Source organism: Miscanthus floridulus, chromosome 15, assembly GCF_019320115.1.
Source record: "Miscanthus floridulus cultivar M001 chromosome 15, ASM1932011v1, whole genome shotgun sequence".
Classification (NCBI taxonomy): Eukaryota; Viridiplantae; Streptophyta; class Magnoliopsida; order Poales; family Poaceae; genus Miscanthus; species Miscanthus floridulus.
The window spans coordinates 72,001,742-72,025,130 of NC_089594.1; the positions used below are offsets into that span (position 1 = coordinate 72,001,742).

The following is a 23,389-nucleotide window of genomic DNA, read 5'->3' on the forward strand; positions in this document are numbered from 1 at the left end:
GTTGGGCCTGAGGGCTGCCATGGGCGCGCCCAACGCCTATAGGGGCCACACCGCCGCGAGGCCCAGGGGGTGGGCGGCGACGGCGAGACTGGAGGTCTGGAGCGGCTGAGGCGTCGAGCGGGAACGGGGAATCGTCGGATCGCGTGTCGCAATGCGGACGGGAACGGGGGAGGCACGGTCCTTGCTGGTGCGGATGATTTCCCTGGAGTAGGGTACATGATTCGATATATATGCACTAAATAACACAATAAGGCTTAAATTCATGGATTAAGTTCAAACCATCCACTAAGTATAGTATAAATAGTTCAAAAGCCATATCAATAATTGAAATAAGGCATAAAAGAGAATCAGAGACTTACAATGTTATTTTTGTGATTATTTTATTCGACGCTTTCGAAGAGACATAAATATATTGATTATATCATCTTCATCAACTTCAAAGAAAATATCCCGCTCAATGAAAGTGACTAGACAGTCATCCAGAAGACTATCTCCCATCTTATTTCTTAACTTTGTTTTCACAAAAACCATTGCAGAAAATACCCTTTCAACACTTGCCGTTGCCACAGGTAGAAGCAATACCAATTTGAGGAGCTCATAAACCATATCGTACACTTTGTGCCTCTTTGTTTCAACAAGCTTAACTAAGAGATCAACAATATTGTCTATAGACCTTTGAAGCTATCATCAAGTCTCATGTCATCAATATAATTATCTAGCTGCAACTCAAGTTTGAGCAAATTATTATTTGAGAACTTCTTTGGGTAGAACTAAGCTAGTCTATGTAGCTTCTGTGCATCAAAAGAAGCAAATGACTTGGAAGGACTGAAGGCCAACATACAAGACAACAACTCCATTTTAATCTCATCAAACCGATTATCAAGTTCTTGACTTATTTGATCAATGACACCAATATATACTTCTCTTCTAAAGTGGTCATCATTGGTTTGCTTTTGGACACGAGCTTTCCTTGCTGATTTTCCATAAGGAACATAATAACCATCCTTAGCAGGAACTTCAACAACATGTTTATCGCAAAATGAAGTGACCTTCTCAAGAAAATTATCCCAACCATCAGACCTCAATTTTTGCATTCTTTTCTTTGCCACATTAACAAGTAATATTGCATTAAGAATATCTTGGTCTCTTCTTTGCAAACACTCAGATAACTCATTTGTATATCAAGAATAATATATATTAAGTGTGCAAAGAAAACAAACTCAAAGTTCTCAAACGCTCCGGTCATAAAATGTATTTTGGTCCAATCATCCTTATATGCAGGATCATCCCCAAGATCAACCAGTACATCATGGATTGCTTCATACATAGTAATGATGCTGCATACAGTTTTGTAATGAGATCCCCATCGAGTATCTCCAGGCCTAGGCAAACCCATCTCTTGATGTAATCCAGTTCCAGGTTCAATTTCACCACAGTCAAGTGCTTTCTTGACATTCTCAAGCCTAGCATCTCTTAGCATGTCATGACGCTTACAGGAAACTCCAACAATATTCAACAAGATAGATATTTGATAAAAAAGTCTTGCAATCAGTATTTCCCTTGGCAACAGCAACAAGAACCAATTGGAGTTGATGAGCAAAATAATGAATATAATAAGCAGAAGGTGATTCTTGCATGATCAATGTTTTCAACCCTTTAATATCTCATTTCATGTTGCTAGCCCCATCATATCCTTGACCACAGATTTGAGTCAGTCAAGCCATGACTAATAAGTAAAGCTTCAATTGCATCCTTAAGTGATAAAGAGGTAGTATCATCTACATGAACAACTCCAATAAAATGCTCGCATGGCCTTCCCAATTTATCAACATAACGTAAGCAAAGAGCTAGTTGTTTTTTATGTGATATATCACTAGACTCATCAGCTAAAATTGCATAGGGCTCATCACCAAGTTCTTTAATTATTTTTTTCTAGTTTCTAGGGCACAACAGTGAATAATTTGCTTTTATATGTCTAGGCTAGTTAAGGTACAGTTACCTGGAGCATTGTCCAAAACATACTTCTTCACTTCTTCACTATTTCCAACAAGAAATTTTAAAAGTTCAATGAAGTTCCCTCTGTTGCTAGATTCTTCACTTTCATCATGTCCATGAAACGCCAACCCTTGATGCAAAAGAAACTTGATACACCTAAGTGAATAAGTCAACCTTTTCTTATAAAGATGAAGATCCTCATCACTCCACTTCTCAATATTATAATTAATTACTACCTTGGGATTTGTAAAGCCAATGTATCTCTCTTGAGCTGCAATATGTGCCTTAGAACCCATATGTTTGCAAAGTGATTTCTCTCCTATATTCTAATTCTTTCAGCCATCAATAGCAAATGTGTCTGACCCAGTACCCTTCTTGAACAAATAGCATATGAAGCAAAACACAACATCCTTCTTAATACTATACTCAAGCCAATCATTATTATACATCCAACAATAGTTGAATCCCCGATCCCTATCTAAAATCTTTCTTTTTGGAAAATCATGTGCAAAAGGTTTGAATGGACCTTTAATAATATATGCTCTTCGAATTACATCTTGATCATTAATAGGATATTTTAGAATATGATGTCTTTCACCTGGATCATGTGGAAGGCGATTGGTGTCATAAACTCGTGGCAGTGAAGACGGTTGTGGTAGTGGCATAGGATTTACAATTTCCTCAACTACTCTCTCATGAATCTGCTCTTCCACCACAGGTTCAATCGGATCAGGCCCTTGTTTAGTTCTCCAAAAGTGCACTATGCAAAAAAAAGATTCCCCATCACATCAAACTTGTGTTACATGCATGGAGTACTAAATGTAGACGAAATCAAAAACTAATTGCACAGTTTGCTTTAACTTTGCGAGACGAATCTTTTGAGCCTAATTAGTCAATGTTTGGACAATAATTCACAAATACAAACGAAATGCTACAGTGGAGAATCATGCACTATGCAGCCGAACTAAACGCGCCCCAGGATTAGAAGTAGCAGCAGCTGTCGCAGCCTTCTTCTTTGCTGCATGCTTCTGAAAAGAGATGCAATGTCCCCGTTTCTTTTCATAACTGCATAAATATTACAAAGAACGTAATGCCAAATAATTAAATAAATTACGCTTGCACGATTGAACTCTCAGATGCGATTATGGATCACTCACATGATATGAGTACTGAACAAAAGATCAATTAAGATCGACTCTGATGTTGAGAAAAATCCTCCACCTCGCCGCGTGATAGATGATTCTATAATTTTAGCGCTAAGCAATTAGCAATTAAAGTACACATGATTTTTTTTAAAAAAGCCGAAGAACAAAGATTGAATCTCACCAGAACAATTGTGATCACTAATTCACCTAGATGCCGCCGGTGGTCGGTGCCGCCGTAGCCCGTAGGGTAGCGCGTAGGCCAAACAGGACACGAGGTCGGAGGTTCTCTTCGTAACTGCACGAATATTAGAAAAACACGATGCTAAATAATGAAACTATATATTATTGTAATGTTAGCAAATAACACAAGAGATTAGATCATGAACTGGGAAAGTGTGGCGTAGTCGTACTCACCGCGTGTCCGCGTCTGTGTGACTCTACCGTCAGGGTGTCCGGCGGCGCCGGCGCCGTGACCGTGTCTCTAGCTCCGCCCGTCTGTCGCCTGCTATCGAGATTAGATTAGGGGAAAGTTACGCATCTCTGGCTCCGCCCGTCCGTGAATGCCTTCTTTGCTTCGTGGTCTGGCGCCGTGACCGCGTCTCTGGCTCCGCTCCGCTCCGCCTACCATAGCAGCCAGCAGCTCAGCACGGTTTGCATGGATGCGTGGGCCGCGTGGGGTGCCTCAGCCTCAAGTGGGCCTTTCGTGGTGGCGTGATGCATTCCAGTCTTTCAGGTAAGTTTTTTTTTCTTTTTTTTTTTACATAAATACAAATGCAAATACATATACAGTATATAATAGTATATTCATCGGTGCCCCAGAATATGCGAGTATACCTGTGCCTCCGCCACTGGTTTACGTAGCATGCTTGTTCGGCTGGGCTGTTAAAGACCTACTCCCTGGTGTTTTAGCTCACACGGAAGGAGGGGCCCCTCTGGATCTGTCCCTGGGCCAACATCATGCACGCAAAAGTTCAAGCCTTGAGATTGAGAAGGCCGAACATGTACCACAAGGTTGGTATTTTTTTTTCTAAATACAATAGGACGCACATAACTTACACACTGCACACTCGTACCACGTACACACGTGCGCGTTCATACACTGCACTGAGGGCGTCCTCAATGGGGCCGCAGTTGAAGGTCGAGAACCAGAAGGTTCTTGTTTCTGAATGCGAAGAAAGAGGACATTTGCTGTTCTACTGTACGTGCAACTCCAATTTCAAGTCAGTCGTGCCGTCGTTCTCGGACGTACTACGTGCTCCTAGTACAATGGGGAGAGTAGGAGGAAACAGCCTGGTGTTATAAAACTATAGCCAATATAAACGACGAAGAACAGTAGATCAAATATAGGAGACACGAGGTGAAAGGGAAAAAACCACAGGCACCAACTAACAAATCTTCACTATATCGGGTAAGGTTACAAACGTCGGAGATTTACAACTTGGGATACCCTAACCTAGGGGCCTTTCCATATACAAGTCTACGATGCCTCCTTTCATGAGGAAGGTGGTCCATATAGGGAGGAAAAACTCCACATCCTCGCCTATTAGCAATACAGAATTAATAGATAGTATAGTCCCTCTTAACGCTAATGAACCCCAAGCTTGAATTTGGATCATAGCTCAATACCTGAAACTGAGCTCAGTGCCTCACAGTTCCACCAGACACCACCACGGCACAAGATGCTGTGCAACTCCAATTTCAAGTCAGTCGTGCCGTCGTTCTCGGACGTACTATGTGCTCCTAGTACAATGGGGAGAGTAGGAGGAAGCAGCCTGTAACTGAGCTCAGTGCCTCATAGTTCGACCAGTCACCACCACGGTACAAGATGCTGTTCTACTGTACGTGCAACTCCAATTTAAGTCAGTCGTGTCGTCGTTCTCGGACGTACTATGTGCTCCTAGTACAATGGGGAGAGTAGGAGGAAGCAGCCTGGAACTGAGCTCAGTGCCTCACAGTTCGACCAGTCACCACCACGGCACAAGATGCTCTTCTACTGTAGGTGCAACTCCAATTTCAAGTCAGTCGTGCCGTCGTTCTCGGACGTACTTTGTGCTCCTAGGCCGCGTTTAGTTGCCTGCCGATTCGGCGCCGGCGGAAATTCTGTACCACTGTAGCGCACTGTAGCATTTCATTTGTATTTGGTAATAATTGTTTAATCGTTGACTAATTAGGCTCAAAACGTTCGTCTTGCAAAGTACAACCAAACTATGTAATTAGTTTTTGATTTCGTCAACATTTAGTACCCCATACATATACCACAAGTTTGATGTGATGAGAAATCTTCTTTTCGCTTAGGCCCCGTTTAGTTCTACCCAAAAGCTAAAAATTTTTGCATAGTAACCGTCACATCGAATCTTGCGGCACATGCATGGAGTACTAAATGTAGACGAAAAAAAACTAATTACACAGTTAGTCGAAACGTGAGACGAATCTTTGAGCCAAGTTCACCAACTGAGCAAAATGCGGCTACGTAAGCCGTTCCACAATTTTCACCACGCCCAGTACCAAAGTTTAGATTTTGCTTATAAACACGGCCGCAGACACGGGGAGAAGCTCGGAATGAGCTCAGCGCTTCACAGTTCGACCGGTCACCCCCCACACACACAGCGATTAATGCTACAAGACACCCTCACCCTCCTCGGAATCTGCTGGCTGCATTCAATACGCCTTCCCAAAAACAAGAACTGTCAATGCATTCCATACAGCCCTCACAGTCCTGCCCAGATCCACCCCATCAAACCATCCGGTCCAGTCCAGCCGTCCAACACCAGCTCTTGCCCGCCCTCCACCGTCTACCGAGCACGAGCAGAGCGCGGTGCCTCGCCTTTTGCTTTGGACGCTTGTGATTAGTAGTAGAGTGATTAGGAAGGCAGCAAATCAACACGGCTGATAAAAAACCAGCGATAAACCGGGTGTAAAGCGGCAGTAGGTGTTTTCGAATTCTCAATCTTTTCCTGATCCCCCGCAAGCTTACAAATCCCCCCGCTTGTCCTGTTGCGCCCCGCCGCGCCGCCGCTGGGTACCGAGAGAGCTCAGAGAGGGCCAGCAGCCATATAAAGAAGATAAGAATAAGAATAAACACCAGGGAGAAGACCACAGGCAGAGGAAGCGAGGAAAAAGGGGGCATAAAAAGGTGAGGGCTTTTTCCGATTGCTTCTCGCCGCACTCGCGCACATCTTTTCCGCCCCGCCCCACCTCAATCTCCCTGGATTCTCTGGAAGGTTCCTGCTTTTCGAGAGGTGGGTGGGAGAGAAAACCCGCAGCAGCCTGAGCGCTTCTGAGGAATTCCTGTCTCTTGTTTCCTGGATTTTTTTTCTTTGTGTGCGGGTTTCGTTTTCGTGCCGCTTTTCTCTTTATTTTAGTGCGCTTAGTGCGCTTGCGCTGATGATGTGATGTGCTGGGTTTTCAATACTTGCATCCTTTTCGCTGCATTTCTTTAGCGCAAGTTATTCGAACAAGCGAGCGCTGCTTGCGCGAATCTTTGGAGTGAAGCTCCCATCCCGTCAGCCCTCTGCTTGTCCCTGTCTCGCCAATTCTGGGATAAGAAAGAGGAATCGGTGAAGGTCTGGTCTTTGATTCCCGAAGATTTGTCCTCCGAATCTTACCCGAAATCTGAATCTTTTTTGCGTCCATGGAGTCTCTTGCTGCGTGCCACTCCATCTGAGAGTCCAGTCTAGCGCGAGACGCTAGCAGCAGCAAAGGTGAAGTCTTCTTGTGTTCTCTTTGCTAAGCAATCTCCAGAAAATGTTGCGGATTTCCGGGTTTCCCCCCTTTCTGAATGTTTGATGAGGAAGAAAAGGTGGCGAACTTTGAGTGCTGCTCTGGCCATCGGCGGTTTCTTTGCTGCTTTCTCCTCCCCCTCGTGAATCGCTTGAAATTGCTATTACATCTTTTTAATTCCCTTAACTACGCCACCTCAAATCCGAGTAATTAATAGTAGGAAGCTTCCAGGAAAGAGGTGGAGCATTTTAGGTTTATAATTCGATTCCTCTTTCTCCTGTTGCAGCAGTCCAGTCGGAGAAGCGGAAGTTCGCGTTGCGTTGCTGATCCAATGGGAGAGACGAACGAGCAGCCGCTGCCGCCGCCAGTGGCCGCGCCGCCGCCCATGATGGCCATGATGGTGCCGCCCGTCGGCGCGGGCGCCATCCACCCGCCCCACGAGCAGTTCCACCATCTCAACTACTGCGTCCACTCGAATCCGTCCTGGGGTAAGGGCATGAGCAGAGGCACCCTGACCTGCTTTCTTTTGGTGTTTGTACTAGATTAGAGTCATGGAGCTCAGTGCTTCTGTGTGTGTAGATATGGGTAATGTTTGCTGTGTTCTTGTAAATGGTGCTTCTTGTTATTCCCATTACATATCTGGATATAGAGTCAGGAAGCTCAATGCTTTTGTGTGTATATATATGGGTAGCGCTTGCTCTGTTTTTGTAAATGCTGTTTCTTATTATCTGCTGACATATCTGGATAGTAATTTTGACAATGTCGGTTGAAAGATTTGACGTTTTGTTGCCGGTTAGATGTTATCTGCACATGCTATTGGCATGTTGAATGGATTTTGAGTGGCGGGTGTCGATTTTGAATGGCGGGTTTCCGTTACATGTGTCATGTCCGTATTATACTCGACATGCTAATAAATGTTTCTTTTCTCTTACTTTTGTTCGCCACCGCCTTAATCTAGGGTTTTGTGAATTCCCTCTGGTATATTTAAGTTGATTGATTGACAGGCAGGCTCAATGCTTTTATGTGTATGTATATAGGTAACGTTTGCTCTGTTTTTGTAAATGACGTTTCTTATTATCCCCTGACATATCTGGATAGTAATTTTTACTATGTCGGTTGAAAGATTTGATGTTTTGGTGCTGGTTAGATGTTATCTGCACATGTTGAATGGATTTTGAGTGGCGGGTTTCCGTTACTTGTGTCATGCCCATATTATACTTGACATGCTAATAAATGTTTCCCGTTCTCTTACTTTTGTTTGCGACCTCCTTAATCTATGGTTTTGCGAATTCCCTCTGGCATATTTAAGTTGATTGACAGGCATGCTTTGTTTTGGTGTACTAGATTAGGGTGAGGGAGCTCAATGCTTTTATGTGTATATATAGGTAACGCTTGCTCTGTTCTTGTAAATGGCGTTTCTTATTATTCCCCTAACATATCTGGATAGTAATATTGACTATGTCGTTTGAAACATTTGTTTTTTTGTTGCTTGTTAGATTTTATCTGCATATGTTATTGGCATGTTGAATGGATTTTGAGTGGCGGGTTTCCGTTACTTGTGTCATGTCGGTATTATACTTGACATGCTAATAAATGTTTCCGTTCTCCTACTTTTGTTTGCGACCTCCTTAATCTAGGGTTTTGCGAATCCCTGTGGTATATTTAAGTTGATTGACAGGCATGCTTTGTTTTGGTGTACTAGATTAGAGTCAGGGAGCTCAATGCTTTTATGTGTATATATAGGTTACGCTTGCTCTGTTTTTGTAAATGGCGTTTCTTATTATTCCCCTAACATATCTGGATAGTAATATTGACTAGGTTACGCTTGCTCTGTTCTTGTGAATGGCGTTTCTTATTATTCCCCAAACATATCTGGATAGTAATATTGACTATGTCGTTTGAAACATTTGTTTTTTTGTTGCTTGTTAGATTTTATCTGCATATGTTATTGGCATGTTGAATGGATTTTGAGTGGCGTGTTTCCGTTACTTGTGTCATGTCGGTATTATACTTGACATGCTAATAAATGTTTCTGTTCTCCTACTTTTGTTTGCGACCTCCTTAATCTAGGGTTTTGCGAGTTCCCTCTGGTATATTTAAGTTGATTGACAGGCATTCTTTATTTTGGTGTACTAGATTAGAGTCAGGGAGCTCAATGCTTTTATGTGTATATATAGGTAACATTTGCTCTGTTCGTGTAACATATCTGGATAGTAATTTTGACTCTGTCGGTTGAAAGATTTGTTTTTTTTGTTGCCGGTTAGATGTTGTCTGCACATGTTATTGGCACGTTGCATGGATTTTGAGTGGCGGGTTTCCGTTACTTGTGTCATGCCCGTATTATATTTGACATGCTAATAAATGTTTCCTTTCTCTTACTTTTGTTTGCGACCTCCTTAATCTAGGGTTTTGCGAATTCCCTCTGGTATATTTAAGTTGATTGACAGTAGTGATGTCGTGCAAGCCCCTGTTTTACCTAAGACTTTGTTGTTTACCTTTGTATATTGTGCTATTGTAGTAGCTATTCGCACGCAGAATGGAATTATGTAGTCTCTGATTGGAATAGAGTCGTTTGGTCACTAGAACTAGACATGGAACATAATGACTTGGTCATTTAGACATGGAACATAATGACTTGAACCATTAGGCGATTGCAATAGAAACAAATGGCTATTAATTGTGCTATTGTAGTAGCTATTCGCACGCAGAATGGAATTATGTAGTCTCTGATTGGAATAGAGTAGTTTGGTCACTAGACATGGAACATAATGACTTGAACCATTCGGCGATTGCAATAGAAACAAATGGCTATTAATTGCTGCATTGATAAATTATCAAAAGGGAGCTGCACAGATCATAAATTTCCGTATTTAGATAATCAAGTGGGCAAATTTTGTACCTAACCGTTTTTTAAAAGTAACGCTACACCTACAAAAACGTTCCACAAAACGCTACCTACGTGCTGACGTGGATAGTAGCAGCCATGCGTGCTAATTTGAACTTACCAACTAAAAGGCTTGACGTGGTAGTGGTGGTGGTTAGCCATGTCAGCACATAAGTATAGTTTTTGTATAACTTGTTTGTAGATGTAGTATTACTCCACTTTTCGAAGGTGCATCCCCTTTAGTATTGAGTTCTCTTTGGATATCATGTACGCTACCTTAGATGTTTAGTATGAACTGAACTGCTAGAAATTGAATTACTCTGTGCGTCATAGACATGATTACGCTATGGAAACTTTGTCCTTACTAACTCATTATTGTTGTTTTAATCTTCAGTTCAGGTGGCAGCACTTGCATTCCTTCACTATCTTGTGATGTTGGGTTCTACCGTCATGCTTGTATCAGTTATTGTTCCTCCCATGGGTGGTAATGCTGTAAGTGTTCAGTGCTTTGGCTGGCAGTTATTTGTTTCCTTTTGAAGGGTTAGTGTTTTCCCACCTCACATTTGTGCTTGTTACTGACAGGGTGACAAGGCTCGGGTTATTCAATCGTTCCTCTTTATGAGTGGCATAAATACACTGCTGCAAACACTTATTGGAACGAGACTTCCAACAGTTATGAATGCCTCTTTTGCATTTGTTGTCCCAGTGCTGTCAATAGCAAGAGAGATCGAATCAAATAATGACTTGCTGAATAATCATGAGGTATAATGGTGCTCATTTGCTTGAACTTACACTTTTGGGTTTGAAATGGATGCTCGTCCATTTTTCTTATTGGGGTGTGGGTAAATTTGTTTGGAGCATAATCAATTCTTTATGATTGACTGCTTAAATATATTTTACTTCATAATACAAATAATTGTAACCTATTAGAGTGTTTGCAGAGATTTAAACACACAATGAGAACAGCACAAGGAGCTCTGATTGTGGCTTCCATCCTCAACATGATTCTTGGGTTCAGCACGATATGGGCGGCATATGCCAAGTATGGATCTTATAGTACTTGCTCTTAGGGTGAGAATAATAGTCCTCGCATGTTGTATTTGCCAAGATATTAACACTCAAATGATATTCTTTGCAGGAAGTTCAGTCCTGTAATAATGACCCCTGTTGTTTGTGTTGTTGGTCTTGGACTATTCCAACTTGGCTTTCCCCAGGTATGTTTCTGTACTTCTACAGCAAAACAGAACAGCTCATGAGGAAAAAAGGAAAAAGAAAGAGAAAAAGAAAAAGAAAAGGAAAGGAACCTTATAATGTTCGATTGTCAATTTAGGTTGGGAAATGTGTGGAGATTGGGCTTCCAATGCTAATTCTTGCGGTGATTGTGCAACAGGTAATGGCTTAATCTCTGTGGAATGTATTTCAAGTGAAACATTTATTCCTAGCATAGCCCTGCGTTATTTGCTGTTATAAAACTAGCTAGGAGATCAATGATGTGATATTGTGTATGCAGTATGTGCCAAATTACTTCGGTTATATCCATCAACGGGTCACCTTCTTGTTTGAGAGGTATTCGTTGCTTCTTTGTATCGGCATTGTGTGGGCCTTTGCAGCCATCCTTACTGCTGCGGGTGCATATGACCATGCTTCACTTAAGACACAGCAGCACTGCCGTACTGATAAGTCTTTCCTCATCTCATCGGCACCATGGTATGGCCATAAAGTCGATTCTTCGATCAAGATTTAAAGACCACCATTTTTTTTGGAGAAGCCATTTTAATCTACTTTCTGCATGCATATTCTTGTAGGATTAAAATTCCATTGCCATTCCAATGGGGTCCTCCAATCTTCACTGCTGGTCATTCATTTGGGATGATGGGTGCTGTACTTGTTGCAGCCTTTGAGGTCAAGACTTAACCTGATGCTTTTCTATCTCTAGATCATTCTTTTATCTTCTTTTTGGTATCCTTTTTTAAATATGTTATGTCTGTTATAGTCAACTGGAGCACACTTTGCTACTGCTCGTCTAGCGGGTGCTACACCACCTCCAGCTCATGTCCTTAGTCGGAGCGTTGGCTTGCAGGTTGGATCTATACCAGAGTTTCCTCTTGAAAGACTAGCGCTACTAACATATTGTTACATCGTTTATTGCTGTCCTTCCATCTGAATGTGGATCCAGGAGATACTTCTCTGTTACTAATCTTTGTCAAAATGAGATTCTAAATTTAGTCCTTTGTAAATACTCTTAAACTTTCCTTTGTTACTTACCAAAATGCTTTGACTGGTGGATATGTTCTATTCTAGTGTAGCTCCTTACACTAATGTGATGTGACCATTTCTTGTGCTTACAAAATTTCGAGCCTTCTGATAAAATGTTCTCATGCAGGGTATTGGAATGTTCCTGGAGGGGATCTTTAGTTGTCCAGCAGGCTCATCTGTATCAGTGTAAGTAATCTTAGCTTTCTCCCCTATCTGTGAGGGTTTTCATTCTAGATAAGATTCTAGCACCTTCAAAATTTCCACCTTGGTTCCTAAAAAGGCATGTAAAAGTTTTATGGTTGAACCTAGAACATGATACCCCAGAAAACTCAACTAAGATAAGGATTGTTATTAGAAGACATGCTTAACCATTACTGCTTGTTCTGAAAAAATTCTTCTTTTTCCTTTTTCTTTTCGTCAATGCAGTGGAAATATTGGTCTCCTTGGGCTGACCAAAGTTGGAAGTAGGAGAGTGATCCAGATATCAACTGGGTTTATGATCTTCTTCTCCCTATTTGGTATTTTTTTTTTCATTTGGTTGCCAGGAGAGAATTTGCAACTCTTTTGCTCAAATTGTGAACTCCTATTTTTGCAGGGAAGTTTGGTGCCTTCTTTGCATCAATTCCATTGCCAATCTTTGCAGCAATTTACTGCATCTTGTTTGGCGTTGTAGGTGAGTCAAACTTCTTTCTTGTGTTTTTACATAGTTCTATAGATGAATTCTAGAGGCAGAACTTGGTGCAGATTCGTCATTCATAGACTAATTATCACTGAACTTTTGTTGATGTCAGCTGCTGTGGGAGTCTCCTTCATGCAGTTTGCCAACAAAAACTCCATGAGGAACATCTATATCATTGGACTCTCATTGTTCCTTGGCATCTCAATCCCTCAATACTTCAATGAATACACTTCTTCAGCTGACGGCCGTGGACCTGCCCGGACAAATGCTGGATGGGTATTTGAAGCTTCTCCTTTTACATCTGTTACATTCAGTGTTTGTAGTTTGCATCACCCATCTACCATCTGCATGTGTTAAATTTTCTGCATGCCACATTAGTACAGTCCGTAACTTGATGCTGCAGTTATGCCAGTTGTCAGGTTGCATCTTGGACTCTATACGACTATGCCAGAATTTTGACATCTAAATGTCTTTCTGCAGTTCAACGACATTATAAACACAGTGTTTGCTTCCGGCCCGACGGTGGCGCTAATTGTTGCTTCTGTCCTGGATAACACATTGGAGTTCAGGGGCTACGAGTCTGACCGGGGGCTCTCGTGGTTTCAGCCATTCCTGCTTCGTCATAAAGGATACTCGGACCCCAGGAACGAGGAGTTCTATAGCTTCCCAATCAGGGTTCATGACTTCATCCCAAGCCGATTTCTCTGATTTCAGATGACTGCTGTTACCCGCAGCTGTGCATGTAAATCCCCGTGCTCTTGTTAGGCATACTCATGTGACTTGTAGCCGTTGGTTCTAGGGGTACATGGGTAAAAGAATGTTTAGGGCATTTGCTTTGTTTAACTCTTTTGGGCTGAGAAATGGTTATACATGATAATGTAGAGAGCTCTGTGCCAGATACATGGTTTTGGGAAAGCTTACAGAAGAATAGCACCTTACATGTTGATGGGTTTTAAGTGCAAGGCATTGGTTCGTTTTTACCCATTGTATGGCTGTTGGAACTTGATCTGCCGTCTGGCAAAAGGGTTTTGACAATTTTATTTTACAAGATTTGTTCACAGTGGTCACTTAAACTTGATGCCAGCCCTACCACGCTCGATGATATTGCCCTGGAAGGCTTGACATCAGTGGTGCGGTTTGTTGACAGTAACGAACTGAGTGGTGCAGTGGTCGTCAGGTGGGTGCCTGTGACCATTCAATGGAATTACAGGCACTGAATAACCTGACGCAAATCAAATGCTAGTATCTCACTTAAATTTCTTGTGTGATATTGCCATCTCTTGCCTCTATAAAAGAAGTTGAAGGAGCAAGAGTGCACGACACAGTGCAGGCGTTCGCCTGAGGTAATTGCAGTGGCTTAGTGTAGTTGTAGGCTTGGAAAGCATCAGGAGTGCTCGTTTCACTGTGAATGGGTGGCGTTCCTTACTACATAAGTGAAGAGGCAAGAAAACCGTGCAAGTACATACCATCCATGCTGGCCACATCTTGTCGGGGATGAGAAAGCAGAGGTTGGTGGAGAGCAGTAGTGCCTTTCAACCCCAAGAACCGTGAGTTGCAATGTTCAACCTGACAACATTGGAAAGAAAATAAGAGAGGAAAAATGGGCCATATCATGTTGCGATTTTAGATATTTATAACATCTGTATCTGTTTTTCCTTAAGACTATCATTTTTCTCCTAACAGTTCGAGAGGTATTATCTTTGATTCGATGTTGGCTAATGAATGAGAAAATGTGGTTTATTATACTTGAAAAAGAAAAAGAAATATGTTGTCTGTCTGTTGGCCAACCTAGCTCACTGTAGCCTTTAGATTGGAAATGGAATTCTGATTCATACATACTGCACATCAAGAGTGGTGTCATGGATCAGTCTTAGTCCCCGTCTTGATCTGACGGCTAGGTATGGCGGCCGCCATACCTTGAGTTCGCCGGGGAACCCCTCTGAACCATGTCTGCCATGAATCTCTGTCTGGAGCTATTGAAGTCTAAATCGTGTCGACATGCTGAGGAAGAAGAACAACCTGTTATCTGGTGCTGCAAGACGAGATCGACGTTCCTGCTGCCGAGCTCCAAAGTGGCGAACTGTGGCTGCACTACTCGGCACTCGTCACGAAGGTCGGTTTGTTATTTTCCGAATTTTTTACTATTCGACCCTTTTTTTCGAAAGTTTCTCTCAAATAGACCCCTGGCGGAAAGAATTCCAGAAATGGACCCTTGGCTCGGCGCCACTCACTCTGGCGCCGAGCCAAGGGTCCATTTCTGGAATTCTTTCCGCCAGGGGTCTCGGCGCCACGGTGACTGGCGCCGAGGTCCTGGGCACGGGCAAACGGCCTGTAAGGGGCTCGGCGCCATCCACTCTGGCGCCGAGCTACCTGCATTTAACCCCAGCCCAGCCTTCTTCCGCGAGCATTCTTCCTCTTCTTTCTCCTCGGTTTTTTTTCTCGCCACTTCATCCAACCTCACGAATCGACATATTGGACCTTGAAAACCTTGATTTGATCCGTAGATCTTCGAGAGCAAGGTATACTCGCTCACCTCCTTGTTTTTCTCGCATCGATTCGGTACATATTAGTCGGATTTTTGAACCTAAGAATCGTCATCACTTAGGGTTTCATTGTATCCCTCAATACATGTATTATACAACCGTAGGTTCATTTCAAGGCGTGGAAAAAGCTAGCAAACCAAGCCGCATCACATGTAGTTTATTGTTATGGGTTTATTGTTGTGGATGAAATGAGAAACCCTAGGTTTTGGGTATAATGTTAACTGCTTTTGGTTCTTAGAACGAAATTGATTGTATTGTAGTTATGGTTCTCATTGATATTTTGTTGTGATGTTTTTATTTATGTTTGTTAAATTACATCCTATTTGTTAGATGCAAGAAATGTTTCGGGAGGAGTTTTGGCGAAAACGGGGTCGTCCTCGAGAATTATACCCCGACGCGTCTAGCAAAGATGCCCCCGTTCCCCCTGACCTTCCTGTCCCTAACTGTGATTGTGGTTTCCCGGCCCATGTTTTTCAATCGAAACATCCGGACACAGCCACGCGTTGCTTCTACACATGTAGTCGGTTTAATGTAAGAAATTATTTGTACTATCCTTTTTCTTTATTTGTTTAAGTATGGTACTAATATATTATTGGAATCTCGTTGTGTAGGACCATGAGAGGTGCTTTTTCTTTCAGTGGATCGATGGTGCAGAAAAGTTTGATCCTAGGTACCTCTTTTTCGACGATTGGTTTAGAGGGAGACATCCACGTGAGCACTTCAAGCGGTGGGTTCCACCCCCCCTAACCCTCCGGCAATGACGGCTAAGGAGAAGCACCTAGCCGCAGTTAGACGACTCGAGGAACCTCCTCTGTGCGATTGCGGAGATCGAGCTGTGATAAACCCTGAGAATACGTTGGAGTTTATGTGTCCAAACAAGCATAAAGTAAGTGCAAAGTGTATGTGTTAAAATCTTGAGCTATATGTGTTTATGTACTAATGTCTCATTATTTAGGTGTATTCAATGGCGAAGTGTCATTTCAAGGAGTGGTTGTATGGTCCTAAGAACCAATGGCCGGAAGAACCGCGGAGGGTTAAGGAAAAGAAGAAAGAACGGGTAATCTACAAAGCACCTCCTGTCATGTGCGAATGTGGTGTAAAATCTAACTATGGCCTAGTCCCTTCGGAGCTTGGAATAGGTCATTATTGCGGCCATATGATTGAGTATGATGAGGTTCGTTATATTTCTGGTAAACATGAAATCGTATTTTGTTTGTTTTCCTAATACATATATGATATAATATTTATTTTGAACAGAGCACTAGGAAATGCAGTTGGGAATGTTATGATGGTCAAGCTAAGTTCTTGGATGAACTGAAGAAGAGGCAAGTAATTGCATGGAAGAGGGGATATGGACCTGACTACGTCAACCTATTCGTTAAACATCACAAAGAAAAGATGTGTGAGTTTGTTAGACAGCGCGGTATTTGTAACCCGATCGATGTTGGGCTTAACAAATGGGGATTGGAGAGGCGGACGACGTTAGAGGAGGAGAGGGCAAGGAATGAGGCAAGGGAGGAGACAAGAGTACATATGCAGGTCTTGGACGAGCATGTTGCTACATTATGTGCCAGTGAGTGCTTGAAAACCTTTTTTCGTTGTCTGGTTTTAAATGTAATATTATCGAGTTGCTAACTGATTGCATTTTATACATCAAGGGATTGGTTGCAGCGGGGAACATGCTGCAGAGGTGGCTCGTGCAAGATATGAGGAGAAGAAGTTAGATGCCCATAGATCACGAGCTGGTCGCACCGTTCAATCACCGATTGTGCTGTGTGATGATAGAGATGAGGATGAGGACGACACTGGCAGACTGAGTGAGCTCATTGCTTTAGCAGAGGCGGGCATACAGGCGCAGGAGGCTAAGGACGACACAAGCAGACTGAGCGAGCTCATCTCTCTAGCAGAGGCGGGCATTCAGGCACAGGAGGCTGACGACGACACTGGCAGACTAAGTGAGCTCATCGCTCAAGCAGAGGCGGGCTTATAGGCAGAGGAGGATGATGACGCGTTCTTCACTCAGGCCGCAGCAGCCGCAAACGAAGCGGAGGCCGCTTACTACAAGCGACAGGCAGGTCAGAGCAACGCAGTTGAGCCTAGCCGCAGCAACAGGGTTGTAGTAGAGGACTGGTACTCGGATGATGAGTTGCTTACTCAGTACGTTTCAGATTGAGGATTTGAAAGTGCATTTGCCCCTTTGTCTACTGTCGGCACTTAGTTATACTATTAATATATTGTGTAATGTGACATAGTATCGAACTTTTCATTATGTGGTTGTTTTCATTATCAATGGTCTTAATATTCCGCTTAATGATACAGACTTATTTCCATTTGAACACGTGCTGCAAAAAATAGTTAACGACATACGACATTATAGAAATCAACACACGAAACACATTAAATGGCATGTGACTACAGGTACCGAACCTAGGTACATAGTTTTCTTTGACTAAACCTAATATGCCTTAGGTAATTAAACCATGCCTTCGGTAATTAAACCTAACATGCCTTAGATAATTAAACATGGGATTCTCCACAAGAAAAACATAAAGTCATCATAGTAGTGTGGCCACATAGCAAATTGTGTTGCACCTTCTCCATAGTAGCCTCCCGTTGTTGTTGGTGGTGGTGGCGGGGGTGATGGGGGAGACCCCTTTTTCTTGTGGTTAGGGCAGGTGCAATATGGATCATTGCAGAGTGCCTCCTATGAATCGACACCATTATTGTTGTTGTCCTATTCGTCGTCCTTGTAACCGCTGCTAACTTCCCTTTCTAGATCAAAGATACGGTCTTGTAGGTAGTAGATGTACTCCGCATGCGGATAAATAGGTCAAGGATCGACCCACCTACTGAACCCACAGTTTTCTTCGGTCAAGGAAGACTACAAAAAGTATGTCGTGTAAGTGATATACAAGACAAACATATTGAAGAAACAAATAGTAATAGAAATTACCCATGCTCGTGGGCATTTGAAGAAACGACGACCTCCATCTATTCCCTCGGTGAACATCTGCACTAGGCAGTCCTCACCATGCATGCATTTTGGCCACTCTTCTTTCCTTTCATCGTATCCTGTCAGTGGTGCCTCTTTGGTGAAATCACTTTTGCTCTCAACTGGGAACCTCTCATAAAGAGTTTCCTCAAAGAAATCGGGACCAAGAGGACCCTCCCACCCCCAGGTAGTTTTCTTCCCCTTTCCTCTCCCTCTGGACGACCCTCCAGACATTAGTACTACAACAAAAGCAAATGCTGAGGAGTGTTCTTCTTCCTTATTGTTTGTGTGAATGAGAGGGAGTGAGTGGTTATTTATAGGTCGAGAGGAGGAATGGAGGCCTGTCAATGTGCCATGTCAGCGATCCGTGTGCCGCTTTACCTCAGTCCTTGGATCAAACAGTCATAAGATGGATGGTGGAGATAGAGTTTAGTTGTGCTTCCTTGCATGTTGTCCTTGCAGCTGAGAGGTCTATATCAGTGATGTGATAATTTGATGATGTCCATGTATCTGAAAAGTCTATGTTTATTCTCTGAAAAGCATAGATTCTCTAAAAAACATAGATTCTTGTACACAACGTATGTACAAATATTCCTGGATTATAAACATAATAAATTTATAGTTAATCTGTGTACTACATTTGTGCCTTTGTACAAGTATAGTATGATTAAAGATTCACGCATAAAATTCGCAAGATACGGTCTTGTATTAGAAGCATCCACAGTTACAAATAGAGACATCAATATATATTCTAAACATTTAATCATCCAACAAGCATAATGCAACCACAACGAAAATCACAACTAACATAATATGTCATGCAAAGTACAAATAGTCCATAATGTCCATATAGTCCCGAATAATTAAAGATAAGTAAATACAATAGTTCATAGTAACATCTACCACGTCCCTCACTGTCTCATACTCTTGCCCCTACCCTTGTGACCTAGAGCGCTGGTGCCTGGAGTGTAAGGGTCACATGGACGGCGTCGCCTAGTGCCTAGAGGCGGTGTAGGATGAGTCGATGGAGCGTCATGGAGCTGAGAGGGCCCAAGCTCATCGTGCCTCTTGTCCATGTCATCGTCATCGTCGGCCTCCTCGTCCTCCTCGTCCCCTGTAGCTGCTTGACTAGAGGAACCCAAGGCTCCTCTTTGAAACAACCCCAATTTCCACGATGGGAAATCCACAGAGTCAAAGCGTAATAAGACCGTGGTAGATCATATTACCCAAATTCCAGTCGATGATCACATCCATACATCGATAATATCAGAGTACAAATAGTGCGGAATTACATAAATTATTACATCGCCGCATTGGCGGAATCAAAAGTAGCATTCATTCAGAACAGCTTGAAGATAAGATCGCCAAACTCGAGCGTAGGAACGAATCCCTCAACCGTCAAACTCCTCGGAGCTATACTCCTCAGCAGAACCTGTATGCCAAAATTTATCAGTACGATTTGTACTGGCCACTCCCAACCCTATGAGCATTGCTTTGTGGTAATTGGATGCAAGTCGGATATATTCAAAAGGAACCTATAAGGCTAGGGTTTCCTATGTATTAGCATATCAAGTATATAATAGTATAGTCAGGTTTTAACACCGTTACCACACCCATTCCACCCCATTCCCATTCCAAAGCCAGGTTTCGACCCTGGGACCGATATACCACCATCTCCACACCTTCACCATACCACACCCATACCATCGCTCAGTCGACAGGCCAACTCCCTCTCGGCACTGTCTCAAGGCCCGTAGCCCCTGGCTACGACCGAACACTCACTTCCTGGGGGAGGAAGAGAAGGACTCATCTCATATCTAGTTTAAGCGAAACCCAAGAAAGGTCCATAGCCGACAAGTCGGCACATGTATCGATCGATCAACCATACACTCTGCAGAGGTTTTACATAACCACAAGATCCGCCTTCCTCGCTGACCGTCGTCAACTGGGCTGATTCTGGCCGCTTGCTAGCCTAGGATAATGCCACTCTACCATTCAGCCCTGGTTCACCCCAAGTCCGGTCTGGGGTGGCTGAAACTGTGAGTCATGAGCCGGGTCCATAAGGTCTCCATGAAGTCTCGGAAGGGTGTGGGGGAGATCCTCCGTACCCTGTACCTCCTTACACTGTCCGCTAACAACCTAGCAGTAGTGGCAATATCCTACCAAGTAGTCCGGCCATCCCGCACCATATAGGGCGAGTGGTACGTAAGGCTTCCCGGTGAATCTGAGTACTAGTAAGTCCTTAGGGATGACCAAGCCAGAATGTCTCCATCAGGGTTTCCATTTACCGTGCCACCACAGCACCTCCACCCTGGGCTCCACCCACCATAGGTTCACACCCAAGGCCACCTCGTATACCATTTACCCACTACAGGTATCCATTTACCCACCACAGGTATCCATTCCAGGGGTGCCCAGGTAGCACCCTACGGCAAGACTTGCCCTAGGCTCGTCGTATACTCCAACTTGGTCGACACAACCCTCACCCTCCATGCACCCAAGTCACACACGCAGCACTCTCCCCATAGTCCAGATAATACTAGTTTCCACCACGCATCAATGTAGTGCAAGCGTAGTAGAAGTAATAAGCAATGAGATATAGTAGCAAGCATGTGACTAGCCTAACAGCTGGGTGAGCAGGGACAAGGTTGCGTCAAGGTAAAGGCCATCAAGAAGGCATACTACCTTGTAAGTCCTATCACAGTGTGAATATAACAACATAGTAAAGCACTAGCAGTTCTATATTAGCCATGCGTAATAGGTGCTACGAAGTTGGGTGGGATGTGGCACCTTCAGTGTAGTCATCTCCGTACTCCTCTCGGTACTCACGATCCTCGTGTGTCAGGTTCTCCTCCGAGTCTACAACGATCGTATTATAGTCGCGTCAGCGACGTCTATAGAATAGCACAAAGAAGCAATGAAAATTCAAAAGAGCCAAATGCACTCAAACATGGGTTCATTGCATAGAGCTCGATTTTAGATGAATTTTGGTCCTGGTTTCATATTTTTCTGAGGTCGTATGAATTTGTTATGAATTTCCGAAGTTTAAATCATTTCTAAAAATGGAAAAGGCTAAATTAATCATGGGCTGACACGTGTTACACTGTGACTGGTCCACGGTGGTCTCGGCGAGCGAGACGGAGTCTCAGTGGCCTCTGCATGTGGTCTCGGCGAGCGAGACAGAGTCTCAGTGGCCTCTACATGTGGTCTCGGCGAGCGAGACGGAGTCTCAGTGGCCTCTACATGTGGCCTCTACGTGTGGCCTCTACATGTGGTCTCTACATGTGGCCTCTATGTATGGTCTCTGCGTGTGGCCTCTACATGTGGTCTCTACGTGTGGCCTCTGCGTGTGGCCTCTACATGTGACCTCTACGTGTGGCCTCTACATGTGGCCTCTACATGTGGCCTCTACATGTGGCCTCTACGTGCGGTCTCTACGTGTGGCCTCTGCGTGTGGCCTCTACATGTGGCCTCTACGTGTGGTCTCTGTGTGTGGCCTCTACATGTGGCCTCTACATGTGGCCTCTACATGTGGCCTCTTCATGTGGCCTCTACGTGCGGTCTCTACGTGTGGCCTCTGCGTGTGGCCTCTACATGTGGCCTCTACATGTGGCCTCTTCATGTGGCCTCTACGTGCGGTCTCTACGTGTGGCATCTGTGTGTGGCCTCTACGTGTGGCCTCTACATGTGGCCTCTACATGTGGCTTCTACGTGCGGTCTCTGCGTGTGGCCTCTACATGTGGCCTCTACATGTGGCCTCTATGTGTGGTCTCTGCGTGTGGCCTCTACATGTGGCCTCTACATGTGGCCTCTTCATGTGGCCTCTACGTGCGGTCTCTACGTGTGGCCTCTGCGTGTGGCCTCTGCGTGTGGCCTCGGCAAGCGAAGCGGAGTCTCGGTGGTCTGTTCTAGTGGTCCTGGTGCCTCGTTCCTTGTTCAGACGGCTAGCAGGCGACATGGTGAAGTAACGACGGTGACCAAAAGGCGTGGTGGAGTCCGCGAGCGGTGGTGGTGCACGACGGAGCTCCAACCGAGGTCCAGTGCTCTTGGCCAGGGCGCTGTGGCCTGCTAACGGAGTCTCGGTCTACGCAGCTATCTTCCGGTCATCACGATGATGCTTTACGGCTATGTTCCAGTCTAGCGAGGTGGTCGGGTGAGCCGGTGGTGGCTGCACCATGGTGGTGGCATCGTGAGCGCGGCATGAGGGTGCTCGGCTACAGCGTCCATGGGGCTAGGAGGGGTCTACGGTGTGGTCGTGGATGCTGTGCTTGTGTATCCAGAGGCCAGAGATGGCCTCGGCCTACGCGCTCACGGTGTGGAGCGCCATGGCCGGAATAGCAGAGTCTGGCGGTGAGCAGGGAAAAATCGAGCGCTCACCGTGGGTGTCATGGGAGATAGGATGGCGGTGCAGTGGAGAGTCGTGGCTGTGTAGAGGCGATGCAGTGCCGTGCTGAGCAGCTACGTCGATGTAGCTGATCGGGGCGACGCTCCTGGTTCCGGCGAGGCGTGGTTCCGCTTCTCCTTTCTTGCTCCGGCAGCGGTGTCCTTCTCCACGCCTCTCCTTCTCTCTTCTTTCTTTCTCTCCTTTCTCTGGCTCGGTGAAGTGGTTGGCCACCAAGTGGCGGTGAGGCGATGGGGCGAACGCTAGGGCAATAGAGGGTCGTGGCTTTTATAGCCGGAGCTCTAAGCTCCCATGGCGGATGACAGAACGGCTGGTGATGTGCCGAGCGCATCGGACGGCTCTCGTGTGCGGGGGCGGTTGCGTGGGCGTGGCACTAAGGTGGGGGACAGGGTCATGCGATGTGCGTGAACCTGGGCCTGCGTCTGCTGCTTTGGTCGGGGCTCGGTCGAGAGATGAGGCTGGCGTGGGGAAGAAGATGATCTTGTAGCTGGGTGGCTGACAGAGGGGGCCCATCTGTCAACTTGTCCTGATGCGGCGGCGTGTGGTGCGTGAGGGCTGACGGTCGGGTCCGGCTCATCAGCGGCGTGCACGTACGGGCGGTGATGCTGGGCTGGCAGGCTAGGTCGGTCGAGGCAGGCTGGGTCGAGTTGCTGCCTCCCTCTTCTTTCCCTTCGTATAATGTTACACTTCTTTCATGTATATAAATCAAAGTGGCCTATTTCTCCTTTGATAAAATGTTCCATGGTGATAAACATTGGTCAAAGTATTTATTG

General features: G+C 44.6%; 1 protein-coding gene across 7 annotated transcripts; it reads left to right on the forward strand.

Annotated features, from left to right (window-relative positions):
* The first annotated feature begins 5,784 nt into the window (after positions 1 to 5,784).
* LOC136506459 (nucleobase-ascorbate transporter 3-like) lies at positions 5,785 to 14,422 on the forward strand. Of its 7 annotated transcripts, none has more exons than XM_066501390.1 (15): positions 5,785 to 6,379; positions 7,147 to 7,348; positions 10,139 to 10,236; positions 10,327 to 10,506; positions 10,686 to 10,786; positions 10,883 to 10,958; positions 11,075 to 11,134; positions 11,255 to 11,451; positions 11,550 to 11,646; positions 11,738 to 11,824; positions 12,128 to 12,186; positions 12,427 to 12,518; positions 12,596 to 12,673; positions 12,792 to 12,955; positions 13,160 to 14,422. In XM_066501390.1, exons 2-15 carry the CDS (start codon positions 7,192 to 7,194, stop codon positions 13,385 to 13,387), a joined length of 1,674 nt encoding a protein of 557 aa, XP_066357487.1. In that variant the 5' UTR covers positions 5,785 to 6,379; positions 7,147 to 7,191; the 3' UTR covers positions 13,388 to 14,422. The 7 variants fall into 7 exon arrangements, with proteins under 7 accessions (XP_066357487.1, XP_066357489.1, XP_066357485.1 ...); XM_066501392.1 differs by having other exon boundaries at positions 7,150 to 7,348; XM_066501388.1 differs by having other exon boundaries at positions 5,785 to 6,273.
* The last annotated feature ends 8,967 nt before the right edge of the window (positions 14,423 to 23,389 follow it).

Excerpts from the sequence above, each read along its gene's own strand:
- LOC136506459 (XM_066501390.1), top strand. The coding sequence starts at position 7,192 with ATGGGAGAGACGAACGAGCAGCCGCTGCCGCCGCCAGTGGCCGCGCCG. Across the intron at positions 11,452-11,549 it reads CTCATCTCATCGGCACCATG|GATTAAAATTCCATTGCCAT; the intron begins GTATGGCCATAA and ends ATATTCTTGTAG. Across the intron at positions 12,187-12,426 it reads GCAGGCTCATCTGTATCAGT|TGGAAATATTGGTCTCCTTG; the intron begins GTAAGTAATCTT and ends TCGTCAATGCAG.